Below are 16955 nucleotides of genomic sequence, written 5' to 3' on the forward strand. Positions count from 1 at the left end.
AAATGATAATCAATTTGATAAATTTTTATTGATTGATGGTATTTTTTGTATTAATATTTGCATTTTGGATTACTTATTTTGATTATTAGTCTTTAGAAATTACAAAATTATTATCCGAGCAATATTTTGATTATATGATTTAATATACAATTGACAACATATTCCAATCCAAAGAATTAGTGAAAAAGTAATATTGTCTCCGTTTGATAATTGTGTTTCTTTTTGTTAGTTACACTTGGAGTCTTTTCTTTTTATAGAAAAATTTTCTTAGAAAATGAATAAAGCAATTTCATTAGTTGAATAATTTAATTGGAAATTGCAAAAATGTTAAAAGTCCTTCGATTATTGTTTACCCAAATAAAAAACAGCAATTAATAAACCCTAGGACAACATTAATTCCTGATTTCGAATTCAAATATAAAATATAAAGTAGAAAATACCATAATTATTTTATTAATTATCATATAAAATATGAAATATAACCAATATTGAGTAGAAAGAGTAAAAATTATCAGTAAATGTAAGTTGATTTAAACAAGAATACAATACATTCAACAAGACCACTATTAATGATTGAACACAAATTTCAAATCATAATCAATGATAATTAATGAGTATGGTCTAAGGCTAGTAGTGACAACATATAAAAATCTTACTTGTAATTAATGTATTGAATTATCAGTCAACCATGAATAGGATCTATTAAATTGAAAAAAGCACTCTAAAGGGGTAAGGTAATATGTTTTGACAACATATTTTACTTCTTATAAATAGAAATATAATTTTATTAATTTGATAATGGATAATCGAGTTTTATTTTAATAGTAGTAAAACTATTTTTTTCATGGAAAGTCTAGAATTTGATTTTTATTGTTGCTTATATGGTTATTTCCTTCTCTCAACTTACATGTACTGAAAAGAGTTACTCTTTCAGTTTTTAAATATTTTTTTCATTTATTTTTTCACAAATTTTAATGCAAATTTTAAAATCAAACAATTATAATTGTGAGTTTTTAAAAATTGTAAAAATTCTAAAAAATTAACACTAAAATTCGTAAATTTGATTTGAGAAGAAACGTATGAAAATGAAAGGAGTAATTGATATCGTTAGAAGCAGTGTAAATTATGAGATTCAAACTTACATTTACTACTTTAATCAATTATACTCAATTTCTTAATTTCTATATCGTTAAACAATGAGGCTGAATGACTAAAAAGAATAGTTCATAAAATATTATGTATATATATGGTGGTTGAAAATGTTAAGCAAATTAAAATTTGAAAGCATATTCATCATAGCTTTAATAATATTGTAAAGCCATGTAGGAGTATTAAGTATGGTCACGTACTCTATATCAAGATATCGTGATTATTTTTCCTCCTCATAAATCTACCATAGCCTCTGAATATGTCCTTTCACAAGTAGAAATGTTATATACTTACACATATATTCGAAATTTAGGAAAAGAAAAGTTAAAATGAAAAATAAGATTAAAATGAGTGGTTAAATCGGAGAGAGAATATAACTTAGTGAAAGATTAGTAAAAACAATTGTCAAAAAAATATTAAATTAATAAGACAAAATAAAATAAAAATGATACAAAATAAAAGATACAAATGGGCTTTAATTTTTCGCTATCAACTAAAGTTTCCTCTTCAAAGCATCTTGCAATATTCAGAAAATAAAGTTTGTTGACTATTGGGCATCATTTATTGTTCTTCTTTATATGGCCTTAATTTGTTTTTTTTGCCTTTGTGGTTGTAGGTTGTAGAATCAATCTTTTGGAATTCTTGAGTGAGCTCAAGAAATTTATTATACGAGACTTCTTTAAATTAAAAGTATAAAAATGTACAAACTCTTTTTATATAACGTTAAGTATTCAACCCAAATACGAGAAACTTCCATAAATTTATTTTGGACATTCTTATCTTAATTCCTACCTTTAGTTTCCTTATTGTCACCGTTATAAAACTAGAAAGCACAACCATATAACTGAAAGAGAATGGCTTGGACCCAACAATAGTAGAAAACGATGTAAAAGATGAGTAAAAAACAGAACAATAAACAAGAGTAACAATAACAAACAACACAATGTGTTTATGAGGTATCTAATGATACCTCCCTCTCAAATAAAGTATCATATCATTAATATAATCACCATTACACTAATGACTCAACTTACAATAGTCAAGAGCTCACTCTTAATTCATAAAGGTTTCACCTTTAATGGTGAAACTACACAAATGGCATTAATATAAGAACACTCTAATGGCCAATGCCCTAGCTTTCCTAATGAATTTGCCTCTCTTCTTACCATTTCCTTAGCCTATATAAGCCTTTATATAGCCCACAATATCATAAGGAAAACCTAGGACTAATCCTTAAGCCCCACAAAAGATTCGTGAACAAAACGGAATCACGCGCTGACGAGGCACTGAAGCTCGCTCGACCCAAACAAGGCTGCTCGACCTGTCGAGCCGAACTTCAGAGGCTACTGTCTTGATTTGCTATTTGGCACGATCGAGCCACTAATGCTCGACCAGTCAAGTGGTTCATGCCAGTGCTCTGTTGCTTTGTGCTGAGCCCATCAAGCCAACACCTTCACTCAAGGTTAATTTGACACTTGCTCTAACAATAACTATAAACAAACAAACAAAATATATACATACACAAATACATAACTAACAAACAAATAAATAAATAGATATATGAATAAATTTAAGCTAAGTGATGTAGTTTTTTTACAAATTACAAGTAATTGAAGCTACGTGAAGTCAATTAATCCAACAAAGTTAATTCAAATAGTAGGCGTAACAAAAAATTAAATTAAGTGAAATGGTTAAATTCATCACAAATTTTTATATGGAATAGTTTCACCGTAAAATGCATTTAATGTCTTAATATAGTCTAATTTTCAAATTATAAATATATAAATTTTTTGTTTTGTGCTTGTCTCATCAAGATACAATTATTTCTCAGATTACGTACTTGTTCTTACCTGACATATAAAACTAAATTGAATAAAGTCTAAAAGAGTTAAGGAAATTTCAAGCTTTTGACTATAGACAACTTATGCTAAAATGTTAGGTTTAAGATTTTTTTTTTTTTTTTTGAAAGAAGGTTAAAAATTAAAATAGTCCTATATTGATATTGTATTACGAGCCACCTCTGCATCCTATTACATTCCCTCTAAATGTATCCTTGCACTCTATCTTTCATTAAAATTGCTATAATTACTTCCAAATCAATTTAATAAAAATTATGAAGAACTATTTTATTTTTAATCATTAATTATATTCTTTTAAAGTTTCATCAGTACATTTAATTTAACTTCATTTGATCTACATATTTTTCTCATTTTGACATAATATACATCTTTTTACGGTACTCTTTCTACGGTACTCGTTGAAAAACCATAATTTTATACTAGAAGTAATTGTCATAGAACTGAAAAACTAAAATAGTTGGCCACATTTTAGGAACTGTACTTTATCCAACAAGATGTATATAGTCTAAGTGTAGTGGATTTGCAAGAAAAACACTATTTGATAATTGAATTTTTAATTTTTTTTGTCTGACTTTTGATGTTTAGTTTTATAGTTGATCAAACAACAATAAAAATATTTTATAAATGTTTTTTAAGTTAAAACCCATAAATTATTTTTTTTAGCTTTTTTCAGCCAATAATTTTTAAATAATTTTTACAAATATCTCTATATAACAGCTGACTTGAACAATTAACTTAACGACTAATATCAAGTCAAATTAGCTTATAATTTCAACTCACCAATTCAAACCAACAGCTATTTATTATACAGGATTAAAAATAAGCCCAATCAAAGATATCAAGTAAACGTAGCTATTAGCTTTGTTTTTTTTAGTGAACACTCCAAAATGTATTATCTGTTTGTCGTATTGTTTTGCGCCATGAAATGAAAAGTTTTTTTCATCACATCATTTACCAAACATGTCATTCAATATAACAAAATCAGCTATTTTTTTATATTATTTTGATGTTTGTGTTTTGAGTCTTTTTCGGATTACTATTAACATTCAAACTTTCAATTGAAATTCTAACTAACTTTGATGCTTCAATTGTAGTCAATTCACTAAATCTTTATCTAAAAACCCATGTTAAAACTGTTAGAATAATCTAGAAAAATCTAAGATTTTAATTAAATATAAAAATATCTAAACTAAAGAATTAAAAAATAAAAATATTTAAGATAATATAATAAAAGTTCCTAAAAATTTAAAATAAAATAAAAAAAATTTACGAGTCGCACAAAAAGTGCGATTGGACCTAGGTCCAGTCGCACTTTTTGTGTGACTCCTCCTAGGTTCAGTCGCACTTTTTGTGCGACTCGTAATTTTTTTTTTTGAATTTTGAATTTTCTTTTGTTTATTTAATTTATTTTTTAAGTTATTATTATTTAATAAATATTGTAATAAATTATTTTATTTTAATATAGTATTATATTATGATATATTATTATAATATTTAGTTTTGAATTTAAAATACATATATAAAATAAAATAAATTAAAATAACATAAATAAATAATTTAAGTAAACACAAAAATATATATAAATATATAATAAAATAAAATAATTTACTATAATATTTAATAAATAATAATAACTTAAAAAATAATTATAATAAATAAAAAGAATTAATTTTTTTTAAAAAAATTAAAAAACAAATTTCTAGAACCCCCAGTCGCTCAAAAAGTGCGACTTGACATAGGAGGAGTCCCACAAAAAGTGCGACTGGACCTAGGTCGAGTCGCACTTTTTGTGCGACTCAGCCTAGGTCCAGTTGCAGTTTTTGTGCGACTCTCCCTAGGTCTGATCGCACATTTTGTGCGACTGGAGGGGTTCTGGAATTTTTTTTTTGAAAATTTTAAATCGATTAATTACTTACTGAATCGTTATCATGCTCGTTTTGGTTCGCTACTATTATTCGATGTACGTTTTTAGCTTGTTTAAGTACATAGTATTTTTAGAGAGTTTTAGAGATATGTTACAGTTTTTTAATTCGAAAATTATGCAGGGATAATCTTGAAAATTTATTATATATAGGGTGGCGATAAAATAAAAAAAGTAACGATATTTAGTAATACCCTGTGATGTGATTTATGTCAAATAGTTGATCACAATGGACAATAGTGTCGCTTTTAGTCTTTTAATGTACCATTCTTCCTTTGAATTTACTCTTTCGAAAGTTGAAATGAGCTTCTAGCTCCAACATAGTAGGGACAATAACATTCTTTTATTAACAATTGCTTTTCTATCATTTTTCCACAATTGCTTTTTACACGAAAATTAAAAAAATTTAGTATATTAATTTAAAATAGTAAAATATTTAAAATAATACTTTCTTCTATTTATTTTACTTGTCCTTTCGTCACTATTTACCAATCTCTTTTAATTAGTACTTTATTCATAATCTATAAGTTAAAATATAGTCAAATAAGGTCTTCTTTTATTCGTCTCAAGATTATTAATATCAATTTTTTATAATTTTTAATTAAACATAATTACAAAAATTAAAAGTTAAAATATTATCTCGACAAGTGTGAAAAAGTAAATGGAATAGATAAGATGAATAAGAAAAAATAAGATAATATAATGAATTAAAATAGTATATAAGGTAATATTTAAAATAGAAATATATCATAAACTAATTGGACATTTTAAATTAAAAAATAAGGCAAACTAAATATCACTGATATAATTACAAATTTATTTTTTCTACATGCTACCGACTCCTTTTGACTTTGATTTAATTCCTACTTATCACATGCTAACAATATTTTGTTGCTTTTTGGTTCTCTTAATTAATTAAGTTGGTAAAACCAAGACTTTAGATGGTGGTTTCATATTAACATTACAATGTGATTTTTGGATGAGAGGGTCGAAATTACTACAACAAGTATTAAGTATTTGAGATATTTTATTATATTTATAGTGAGACTATAAAGAATTATGACTTTAAAGTAAAAATATAATACTTCCTCCTATTCAGCCTGAATGTACCATTTGACTTTTCACACTTGTCGAGGCAACATTTTAATCTTTAATATCTTAAATTATTCTTAATTAAAAATTATAAAAAGTTGATATTAATAATCCTTGTATTGAGACAAATCAAACAAGATCCCACATGACTATGATTTAACTTATAGATTAAGAGTAAAATACAAATTAAAAGTGATAAGTGAATAGTGCCAAAAATCAAATGGGACATTTAAGCTGAATAGGAGGTAGTAATACCCTTGAATACTCTCCATATTTAGTACAATTTTTATAATTTTTATTGTGGCTGATTTTGGAAAAGCTCCACCATGGTGATATTAACTTAATTATTTTTGTAAAAAATTAATTTAAAGTTAATTATTAAATTTTAATTGTTACACTTGTTGGGTTAGTCATGAAGACGGTTCAAAAAAAATGTTGGAATATAAAATGATGAAGACCACCACTTTGAACAAACATGTGAATATGTGATAGGAGTTTATCACAATGGAAAATAAGGTCGCTATTAACCTTTTTAAAACCATTTTTTCTTTGAATTTAGTCTTTGAAAAGTTGAAATGAGCTTCTAGCTACAAGATTTCTACTCACTCCTCAACTTTATTCTAACTTATCACAATTCACATGCATACAATCTGTTGTTTTTGGTTCACTCGAAGTATATTCTTGGTCAGAAAATCAGATCTCATCTCAGTTAAAGTAATTATCACTTTTATTAGGTATACTTTTGGGTTCGAATAATTCTCGCACCTTCATTCCTTTGCCTCTTTCCTTTTATTCTCTCATCCTATCGTGTGTTTGTAATATACTTTATCAAAAAAAGTATATTACATTATGTTGACTTTTATGATTTTGTTACTTTTATTATAGATTTTTCTATAAACCTTTTTTAGATGGTAAGAATTGAATTCTTGTATAAAAAATAAAAAATAAATCTCTCAATCACTAGTTAACTAATAATGTTCTCATTTTAAAATTAATAGTGCTTGGAAATAGAAATATTTGGAAAACCTATCTCTCATCAAAGACAAAAGGAACTTCCTTTTCATTTAGGAAAATTAAAATTTAGAAATTTCATCTTTATATCATTGATCCATCAAAAGTATTTTCGTTTACTTTATATGTTAATATTGTGTTCCTCCATTGATTTAAATACGTTGTGCAATAATAAAAAGGAGTTTATATGTAATTATGCATTCTTAAATATGCAACAAAAAGATTATAAAATACATACTTTGGATGAATAAATGATATAAAATGAGAATTTTATATATTAATTTGATTAGATTTTAAATATAAATTTTTCTTTTAATTATACTTTTATTGTAGAATTATTTAATGTCACTTTTAAGATAAACAAAGTTGTTGGGTTACATTTGAAAATCATACCACTTACAAATAAAAAAAACAAAGATAATTAATGAAAAAATTTACTTGACACTTGTCTATCTATAACTAAAATATCGCACTACTTTTTATTATACTATAAAAACAAGACCGTAACACAAAATATTTCATTTTTAATGCACCTTGATTCTTTAAATTAATAATATTTTTAAGGTAATAATTAATTAAGGTACTTTTTGAAAAAGGTCACAACTCACAATTCACAAAGGTGAAGTTCATCCAAGATTCCAAGTAAAGTGTGAAAGTCAAACCCGACCCGTAACCCGCTTTTCTGCAAGTGGGTGTGAGGTGAAGTATTTTTTTGCTACTGTTTTTTTCACACATGCACTCACATAATTTTCTCTCTCGTGTAAAACCATAGACTTATTTACCATTTCGTTTGAGAAAGTGGTGGCAAGTAAATTGGTGTGTTGAAAATTAACTTGACAATCTATTTTATTGTTTATTTTTTCATCCATCTTTGTATTTGATATTAAAAGTCGTATACTATCAGAAAAATGTCATTATTAGTAGCAAATTATATAAAACAGAGAAAATATCTTATTTGGGGTGTTTCACAAATGACTGATAGTTAATTAAATTGATTAATTTCGGTCAATTAATTTTAAACACATTGATAAGAGCAGCTTGTTTTAAATTAGTTTATTCATAACAACAAGATGTTTCAACTAGCTCAATATAACATTAAACGATTATCCGCTTAATTATCGATATATATCTAATTAAGCTTAAATTGTTCAAATAAATATTTGCGAATTATTTCTTGAATATTTATTTGTTTTTAAATTTGAAATTATAAGTAGGGAAAAAAGAAATATAATTGTAAGTTTCAATAAGTACTATAAATCTTATAAAAAGACCGGCCCCAACTTTACGTAGATAAATGGCACGCATGATTAAAAGAGATAATATTTCTATACTCATTATAATTGGAAATTAATCTTTTAATCATTGTTTTAACTATCTTTGAAATCAGAGTTGAAGCCACACGAGACTACAGGAGGATGGCAGGTGCTTTGACTCCTGCGGCCTATTTTCATTGTTTATTCTTGCTGTCTATATTATTAGTTCAACCTCTACAGATTTTTCAATTATATATTGTTAGTATTGGTTCATATTTTCCAATATCCTAAATTTTTTTATTTTTTTATTTTTGGTATCGCCCCTTTTTGAAATAATCTCCTAGCAAATCTAGATGTACAACCAGAAATGATATGAATAAAAAAAACGAATTGTGCAATATGATGGTAATGAAGAATACTATCTAGTGTCCATAATGCATCAAAGGTGCTCCCAAGAAGTTAGAAACAATGTATACTTAACCATGTTTTTTTTTTTTTTTTTTTTTTTTGTTACCTCATGTTTGAGTTGCATAACTATGTACATTGTACAATGCTTACTTATCTTATGTCGGCTTTTGGTTTTGGAATCAATCAAGTCGGTTCAACACGTTTACTTAATTGGGTTAAAAATCTCAACTCAAACCCATGTTTTTAGATGATGTTCAAGTCGGATTACGTTTGTTTGGGGTATAATCTATCAACAGCTCCCAAACTCTTTCTCAGTTAGTTGTATTCTCCAACTTTTGTAAAACCACCATTGTAGAGCTCTTTTGAGTTCTTGAGCAACTAATTTTCATCAATTTAAATAAACACAACTAAAACTTTGAGTGCGCTCGGTCAAGATTGATGTCGATTTTTCTTTTTAATCAACTCAGTCAAGATGGGATGGACACAGAGGCTTGTAAAATGCAGAGCATCCATATGACTTAACAGGTGAAGGGGCAGATCGCTAATGATGCGAGAAAGATTTTGAAGAATTATCAAGTTTGAATGTCTCCCTACAATAGTGTCAAAGAGTAGGCAATACTTTGGAGGATTATTTGGCACGTGAAGCGCAAATCTAGCGCAAGGAAGAGAACGAGTACAAATGAAGCTACGAGAAACAAGAGGAACAAACGTCTCGTACTAGCACTAGCTTCGTCTGACAATCATCGTAAAAAGGTCTATCCACAACCCAACAATGAACAAATCCCGTCCTCCAAAAGAATGAAAATCGAATGCACATAGGTCATAGATATGGTGAGACCGCATATTCTCAGACAAAAGAAACTTGTGCGCATAAGTTTCCGACTGCACCACTCTAGTCCTCAAGCATAAACACCATGTACAAATAGATACTCCTAATACGTATCAACTCAAAACCGTTGTCAAAATGCTACAAAAGCCCACAACAAAGGATAATAAGAGATTTCTGCACTCACAAAACTGTAGGGCGCAAGAATCTATTCAAACCACGAGAAAAAGTGACTCGGTGGTATCAGAGAGACAATATAGAAGGAGTTCTAGTAAGGTAATGTGTATAAATCAAAGCAATCACATTCATTGAAAATGTGATGGTGTTCCTCAAAACATCAAACGCAAAATTTAAACACGATAGCCCATATATAACCAAAGAGACGAAGAACCATGGTTATGAGTTTTATATAAACAAAAGTCAAAAGCTTTCATTTTAATAACAATTTTACAACCACCTACAATACAAGATTCAGAGCAACTATTTTCAATAGTCTAAATAACGCGAAGGAGAACGTTCTATCTTGATAATTTGCAACCACCTAACTTTCAGACTCATATAGATACTTGTAGTATCAAGAGTCATGACTAATATTGAAAGAAAATAGTCTTAAAAAATGTCTATCACTATCCAATTCGGAGCCAGTCAACTGTTCAAAACTTCGAGCACGAAAATAATGTAGCAATCTAGCATCAAAAGCTAAATGAAAGAATGAACTTCATTCATAAAAACATGTTACTACACCCTGAGTATTCTTCAACATACTAGCTATTACAGAGAAAAATGGTGGAATATTTAACAAGGTGTGTCGGGATCATATCAAAATCATACAATAACGCATACATAGAAGGCATTAGAACAGGAAAGAATACAAGTCAACAAAAGAATGCATTAGCTTGTGGCATCAACGGGAGCATTATGATTATCAATAGTCACATTTACCTTTTCATATTTGAATTCCATAGTATTCATAGGCAACTCAAGAGCAACATTCGAGTGCCTACCATATAATACCACCCAGAAAAACAGTGCAACGAACGCCACCAATGTACCACATCCGGTAGCAAAAATAAGAGTGCCAAGAATATTCAAAAACGAATTCTTTTTTCGTTGAACAGGCTGTTCCTCATGAACTTGAGGAGCCTCAGGATCCAATGGTACCGAATGTAAAGAACTCGAAACAGTCCTGATACGAAAACCCCACGAAGATAAACTACTTACTTGTAACGAATTCCCATTCGACGAGCTGATCGCTACTAAAATCTCTTTATCCCCCCACATTTTGGACAAATCTATAGCATATGAAATCAAAGGTTTCTCGGGTTTTTCAGCACCAGATTCAGCTAATCTAACCTCTAATCTCTTAGAACTAGCTTCATAATCAATCCAAGATTCTAAAGGTTCCCCACCATCAAGAAGTAAACCAATTGAAGAAACATCACTAGTATCAGATGATACAAAACTACCCACATCAATACCAACATGATTACCATTCAAATCAGCAACATTATCATCTTTTCTAGTATCAAACTCAACAGCAACAAATTTATGATCAATACTATCAGAAACCCCAAAATAGCCATGACCAAAAACCTGGGAAAGTTCATCACTTTTGGGGAAAATCACAAATGCAATACCATCCCCATTACCAGGAGTAATAGTAAAAGTAAAATCAGTGGAAAATGAGATTGTGGGTTTTGAAGATTTTGAATCAAGAAATTTAAAGGGTTTCTTGTACACAATTTGCCCAGAATTTGACCCAGATGAAAGGGAAGTGAGATTGATAAAATTACCATTTTTGGTGATATGGGCATCTCCTAAAAGGATAAAATCCGAATCAAAGTTTGGATTTTTATCAAGATTAAAGTCTTGGAGCAAGAATGATGAAATGGGATAAGCAATTAGGGTTAAGAAATGCAAAATTAATGAAAAAGAAAAAAAGAGAAAATAATACCTTTGATTTAGATTCAAGATTGCCATAATTTCCTCCCCAAATGAATCGAATACAAGATTGTAATTTTTACGAGATCAGAGAGAGAAGATTTGAATTAATTTGCGAGTTTTTTTAAGGATCTTTTTGCCTACATTATTGAAAAAAGATATATTGAGAATTTTGATGGGTTCACAGGATTTAGGTGTTCTGCCGAGGATTGAGAAGGAAAGGGGGAGAAAAGAGGAGAGAAGAGTGGCTATTAGGTGGAATTAACGGTGGCCAGTAAGACACTGCCACGTCAAACATCCTAGTGTGCAATAAGACGCGTCTTTTGTTTGTTTGACTTGAGGAGATGTGGATCATTGGAGTGACACCGAGAATTGAATTTATAAATTTATAATTTTTTTGTAAGAGATAGGTTCTTTGAGAAATTATTAATTTATTGTTTAAAAATAAGTATTTTCTTTAAATTATGAATTTTAATTATGAAATTATAAATGAAGAATTTGAGAATGACAAGGTTTGGGTAGTCATTCTTAAATTCTTAACTTTAATTACTTTAAAAATAATGATGTAATTGGATTCAAATCCAAAATTGAAAATTATTGATTTGCCAAATAATAAATTTGAGTTAATTCCAAATTTCCAAATGAAATCATTGTTCCTAACCATGACATAAAAGTATTTTAAATAGACGTGTAGAATATTATTACTATTTAAGTACTTTTTCGGTAGGTATTAAGCATAGTAAGTAAGCATTAAATATATCGTAAGTAGGCATTAAGGATATGATAAGTAGGCTAGTACGCTAAGTTTCTCGGTAGGCATAAAGAATATTTTAAATAGGCATTTTAAGTATCTTTTCGGTGAGCATTAAGTGTATTGTAAGTAGACATTAAAATAATGTAAGTAGACATTAAGAATATAATACGTGGACATTAAATTTTTATTAAAATAATTTTACTATCACACCTATCATATTGACCTTATTTGATAGATGATTTTGGTTTTTTCTTAATTTTTTATTTTAGTTTGAAACATAAATTTTCAATTAATTTTGAAATCATTTATTAAAATAATTTTCTAATTGTTTAATTAATTAAAGAAATTTTCATTTGGCATATTAGGGTATTTTATTTGTTGTTCTTATAAAAAATCTTTTTATTTATATTACAAATTTAAAACACAAGTAACCTTGTTCATTCTCATTTTAAGAAGTATTTTAATACTCATTTCAATTCTTTTTAGTAGTCCTCTTTTATTATTTGAGCAGTTCACCTCTATTGTCCTATTTTCATTTCAAGATATACATTTAGGTGGTCCCCTCATTTTCTTAATACACCTAATATTGCGCATGAGTTTACTATTGTAGGTAGTCATCTTATTCTCTTGATATTTGTGTCAAAATCTAAAAGGTTAACTAAATTGAATTGAATGGAGTAATATTTATAGTTCATACATATTTTTCCAATTACTTCATTTTAACATTTCTATATCTCTTATGATCTCTATATGTTTGACACTAACTTTACAAAAATATCTTTTCTATTATTTGTGGTCCCTATATTTTTTCAACTAACTTTCTTTTATTTTTTTTAAATGTTTATGATTTTCGCTTTTCTTCCATCAAATTTATTATTCAATAAAATAATATCTCTAATATCTAAAAGTTTCTTTTCTTGGTAATTTTGTGAACGTTCCTTTTTTAAATGTCTAGTAGCAGTATTAAACCTTTATATTTTCTTATTCTACTTGTAGGCCATTGCTACTACTTACTCCTCCGTTCCACTATATTTGTTATATTTGAATTTTTATACAATTTAATGTGTTATTTTGATCAATTATATATATTTAACTATACACATCTAAAGCATATACAAAGTTAATGTTATGAAAGTATGCGATTTGACGATTCAAGCAAGATCCTACTAAATACTCTATTTTTCCTTATACATTATCTGCAATATATAAAATAAGTTTGAAAGATAAATAATATCAATATCATAAATAATGTAACCAGTATTTTAAAACAAGAGAATGTAAGAAAATAAAATTTTCAAATTCAATGCGAGTACATACGTTTACTTGTACTTATGTAGCCTTGTTGCAACACTAACAGGCTAAATAAAGGCTGGGTCGAGCCACGTAAGATAGGTGCAAAAAAATTGGGCTTTGTAAAAATAGCCTCACATCTAGTTTTGTACTTCAAAATTAAAGATCTAATTAATTTTTTACAAATTTTCATATGAAAAGATCTCACAGTAATACAATTGAAAGTTTGATAGGAGGTCGAATACTCTCTAGAGGAGGAGGTAAATAGAGAGTATGCCCGTTTAAAATTTTTGTATGGAAGGTTAGCTTAAGAGTTTGGGTGACCTTCCAAAACTGTTTTCTGGAATAGTTTTAGATCGATTGATAAAACTAAAACGTATGCGTAAAAATAACCTTAAACAATAACACACGATATGTTAACGAGGTTCTGTTCTAAACAACCCACTCCCCGCCCATGGGTTATCTTCCAACCCATAGGATTCAACGCCTTTTATTAAAGAACTTTAAGACAACCTAAAAGATCTCTCTATCTTCTCTCACCACGTTCTTCCCCTTGAAGAACATAGTTCCCTTAATAAAAGCACAAATCCCAAATCTCACAATAGAGATTACAAGTTGAACACTTTAAAAAGTATTCTAAGGTTAGGCGTATTAATCTATGAAAATTCTAGCTCTTTTTAACACTTAATCCTAATACAAATTGTAAGAGTTAGATGAACTAAGAATTACAACTTTGTTTTAATGTTTAGAGAATATTAGATTTTAATTCAGCAAGAGAGAAAATTGTAAGAAGAGCTGCAATCTTAATCCTTGAATGAAGCCTTATATTTATAAATGTCAAGCCTCAACATATCCTTGTAGAGCAAGAAAGCTTAATCCGTCAATTTCATTGATCTGGGTAATCTGCGCCAGTCTTCAAGATCTTGAAAACATATCCTGGGGCTTCAATCATTAGTTTAAGCTTTTGGTTGAGTTGGTTCCTTGACATGGTATCAGAAGCCAATGTGACAAAAAGGTCACGGGTTCGAATCTCAACCACCCCTCATTCAAAATGGAATATTGAGCACCATGTATGAGAAGAACATGTGTTGCATCCACACTTCTAGCCCAAAGGGCTCTCGTGTGAGGGGGCGTGTTAGAGTATATAACATATCTTGGGGCTTCAACCATAAGCTTAAGCTTTTGGTTGAGTTGGTTCCTTGACATGAACTTTAACTCATACAAATTAACAACTATTGTTGTATTGCCACGTTAGAACTCATATAAGATATTGAAAACCTGAGCAACCAGATAAGATAACGTGTAAAATTCTATTCAAAATTAATTCATATTTTTAGCATCAATTTAAATTGTCTTTTTCTATTTTTAGTGTCAATTTAAACTATCATCTTATTTATAGGAAAGCCTTTAATTAGTGTAGCTTAATTTCAAAATAACTAATTTAAATTCAAATATTCAATATAAACCATGTAACAACATATTCAACGTGTAATGTATTCAAGCATTTAAATATCTTAAGTATACGTTTATTTCAAAACTCAAATTTAAAATACAAATATAATTTCAAGTATTTTAACGTCTTGAACATTCAATTATTTAATTCAAATTTTAAATATAATCTTATCTAATTATATCAACCGTTTAAATATAAATTAAAACATAATTTCAACCTTATCCAAATACAATTATCTCAAGTCATTCAAACTTAGTTTAAACTTCATTCAACATGTATTTCGGACTTAAAATATATATCAATTAGACACTTAATATTTAATATGATTTTGGACTTACTTAAATAACTAAATATAACTACTTAATTCATTGTTTAATATTATATGTGTTTTGAATTTTGAATTATCATCACTTAAGAGAATTGAGTCTTCAACCATTTTAATTAGGTTGGCTCAATTTACATTTATTTTTAAAGTGGCGACTTTCTATAATCTTAAAGTTATCACTTATTACCTTAAGATTATCACTTATAATTTTAAAGTGATCACTTAGAGAAATGAGCTTACTTGTATGGACTCGTCTCATGGTGAGACGGTCTCATATAAGATCGATCTATTCCATCATACTTGCTATATTTGATTTTTTATGCAATCTAATGTGATATTTTCATTATTTATATATTGAACTATACAAATCTAAAAATTATAGAACCTTAATATTATGAAAGTATGTGATTAGACAATTCAAATAAGATCCCACTTGACTATATTTTTTTGAAACACATCAGCTGTAATGTATAAAATAAACTTGAACAATGAATAGTGTAAAAAATTGTTATGTAGCGTGTATTTCAGAATGGAGGAAGTACACAAATAGCACTATAGTTTAAGCGTCTTCTAAGGCTAAATTTAACTTCTCATATTATAAGAGACGATTTTATTATAAGATCATTTCTATTAAATTGACTCATGTACCCTTAGTGTATTAAAGTAATTACTTAAAATAATAATAAATAAGCTAATTATATGAAGCTCATCTCATAGTAAAATAGTCTCATACAAACACTAATAGAAATCTAATCATGAAAATTAGGTTTGATATTAGTCATAAAATGTGGAGAATTATTTTGAGACCAAAATTTTTTTACAATTTTTTATTAATAAAAACCTTTTTATGTCAAAAATTCGTGGTCAGGCTTGAGTTGATTTGGTGAATAAATGACCCAATTTCGATACAGGAACTCAACATATGGCAAGACCTTTGTGGACTAACCCATTACATTACACATTTACACGAGTATTTGCAGCCCATTAAAGAGGACGTGGATTGTCCAAACTCAATAGCACCGTGAAAGTTTACTTATTTTGGTCCACTATATACATTTAACATTTCATCTTGTATCAAATTGACTCATTATAAGACGAGTTTATATAATTAGTCAATTAATTAGTTTATTTTTTCAATAGATCATTTTAAGATTATAAGTAATCACTTCAAGTTAAAATTTTCATTTTAGTGATTACTTTAAAACTATTACTGTGCACCTTAAGTTTATAAATAATCATTTAAAACAAAAACTATATATTGAATAAGTACAATAGAGATTATGTCATCATGAGATCTTATTTAAAAATTTGTGTTTTATTTTTAATTATGATTAATTCTTTTCTTAATTTTAATTTACAATTTAGCTTATATTTTTATTTTATCTTTATATTTCGCTCACTTGTAAACTTTTACCATTTTTTATTTTTTTTGTTTAGAAATAAATTTGGAGGGAGCATGGAGTAGGAGTAGTCCCACCATTTCAAAGACCGACTAATCCTATACCTAATTGATAGTACTAAAAAGGCTAGTCCCTAGTGCCTAGTGTCTAGTGTGTAGTATTATAGGGCCTATGAGCAGGCAAAATTTTGGATCATCCCATCTGGATCCCAATTAAATTCACAAAAAGATAAAAGAAATATTCAAAACAATGGGCTACATCCTCGTGATATCA

At 28.0% G+C, this 16955-nt stretch overlaps 1 protein-coding gene across 1 annotated transcript; it reads right to left on the reverse strand.

Annotated features, from left to right (window-relative positions):
- Window positions 1–10271: 10271 nt before the first annotated feature.
- On the reverse strand, window positions 10272–11794 carry LOC130803534 (L-type lectin-domain containing receptor kinase VIII.2-like). Its single transcript, XM_057667687.1, has one exon. The coding sequence runs from the start codon at window positions 11497–11499 to the stop codon at window positions 10411–10413; it is 1089 nt and encodes a 362-aa protein (XP_057523670.1). The 5' UTR covers window positions 11500–11794; the 3' UTR covers window positions 10272–10410.
- Between the last annotated feature and the right edge of the window lie 5161 nt (window positions 11795–16955).

The sequence above is a fragment of the Amaranthus tricolor genome, chromosome 17 (genome assembly GCF_026212465.1).
Source record: "Amaranthus tricolor cultivar Red isolate AtriRed21 chromosome 17, ASM2621246v1, whole genome shotgun sequence".
Classification (NCBI taxonomy): Eukaryota; Viridiplantae; Streptophyta; class Magnoliopsida; order Caryophyllales; family Amaranthaceae; genus Amaranthus; species Amaranthus tricolor.

Coding starts and splice junctions, on each gene's coding strand:
- LOC130803534 (XM_057667687.1), bottom strand. CDS start 11,499: ATGGCAATCTTGAATCTAAATCAAAGGTATTATTTTCTCTTTTTTTCT.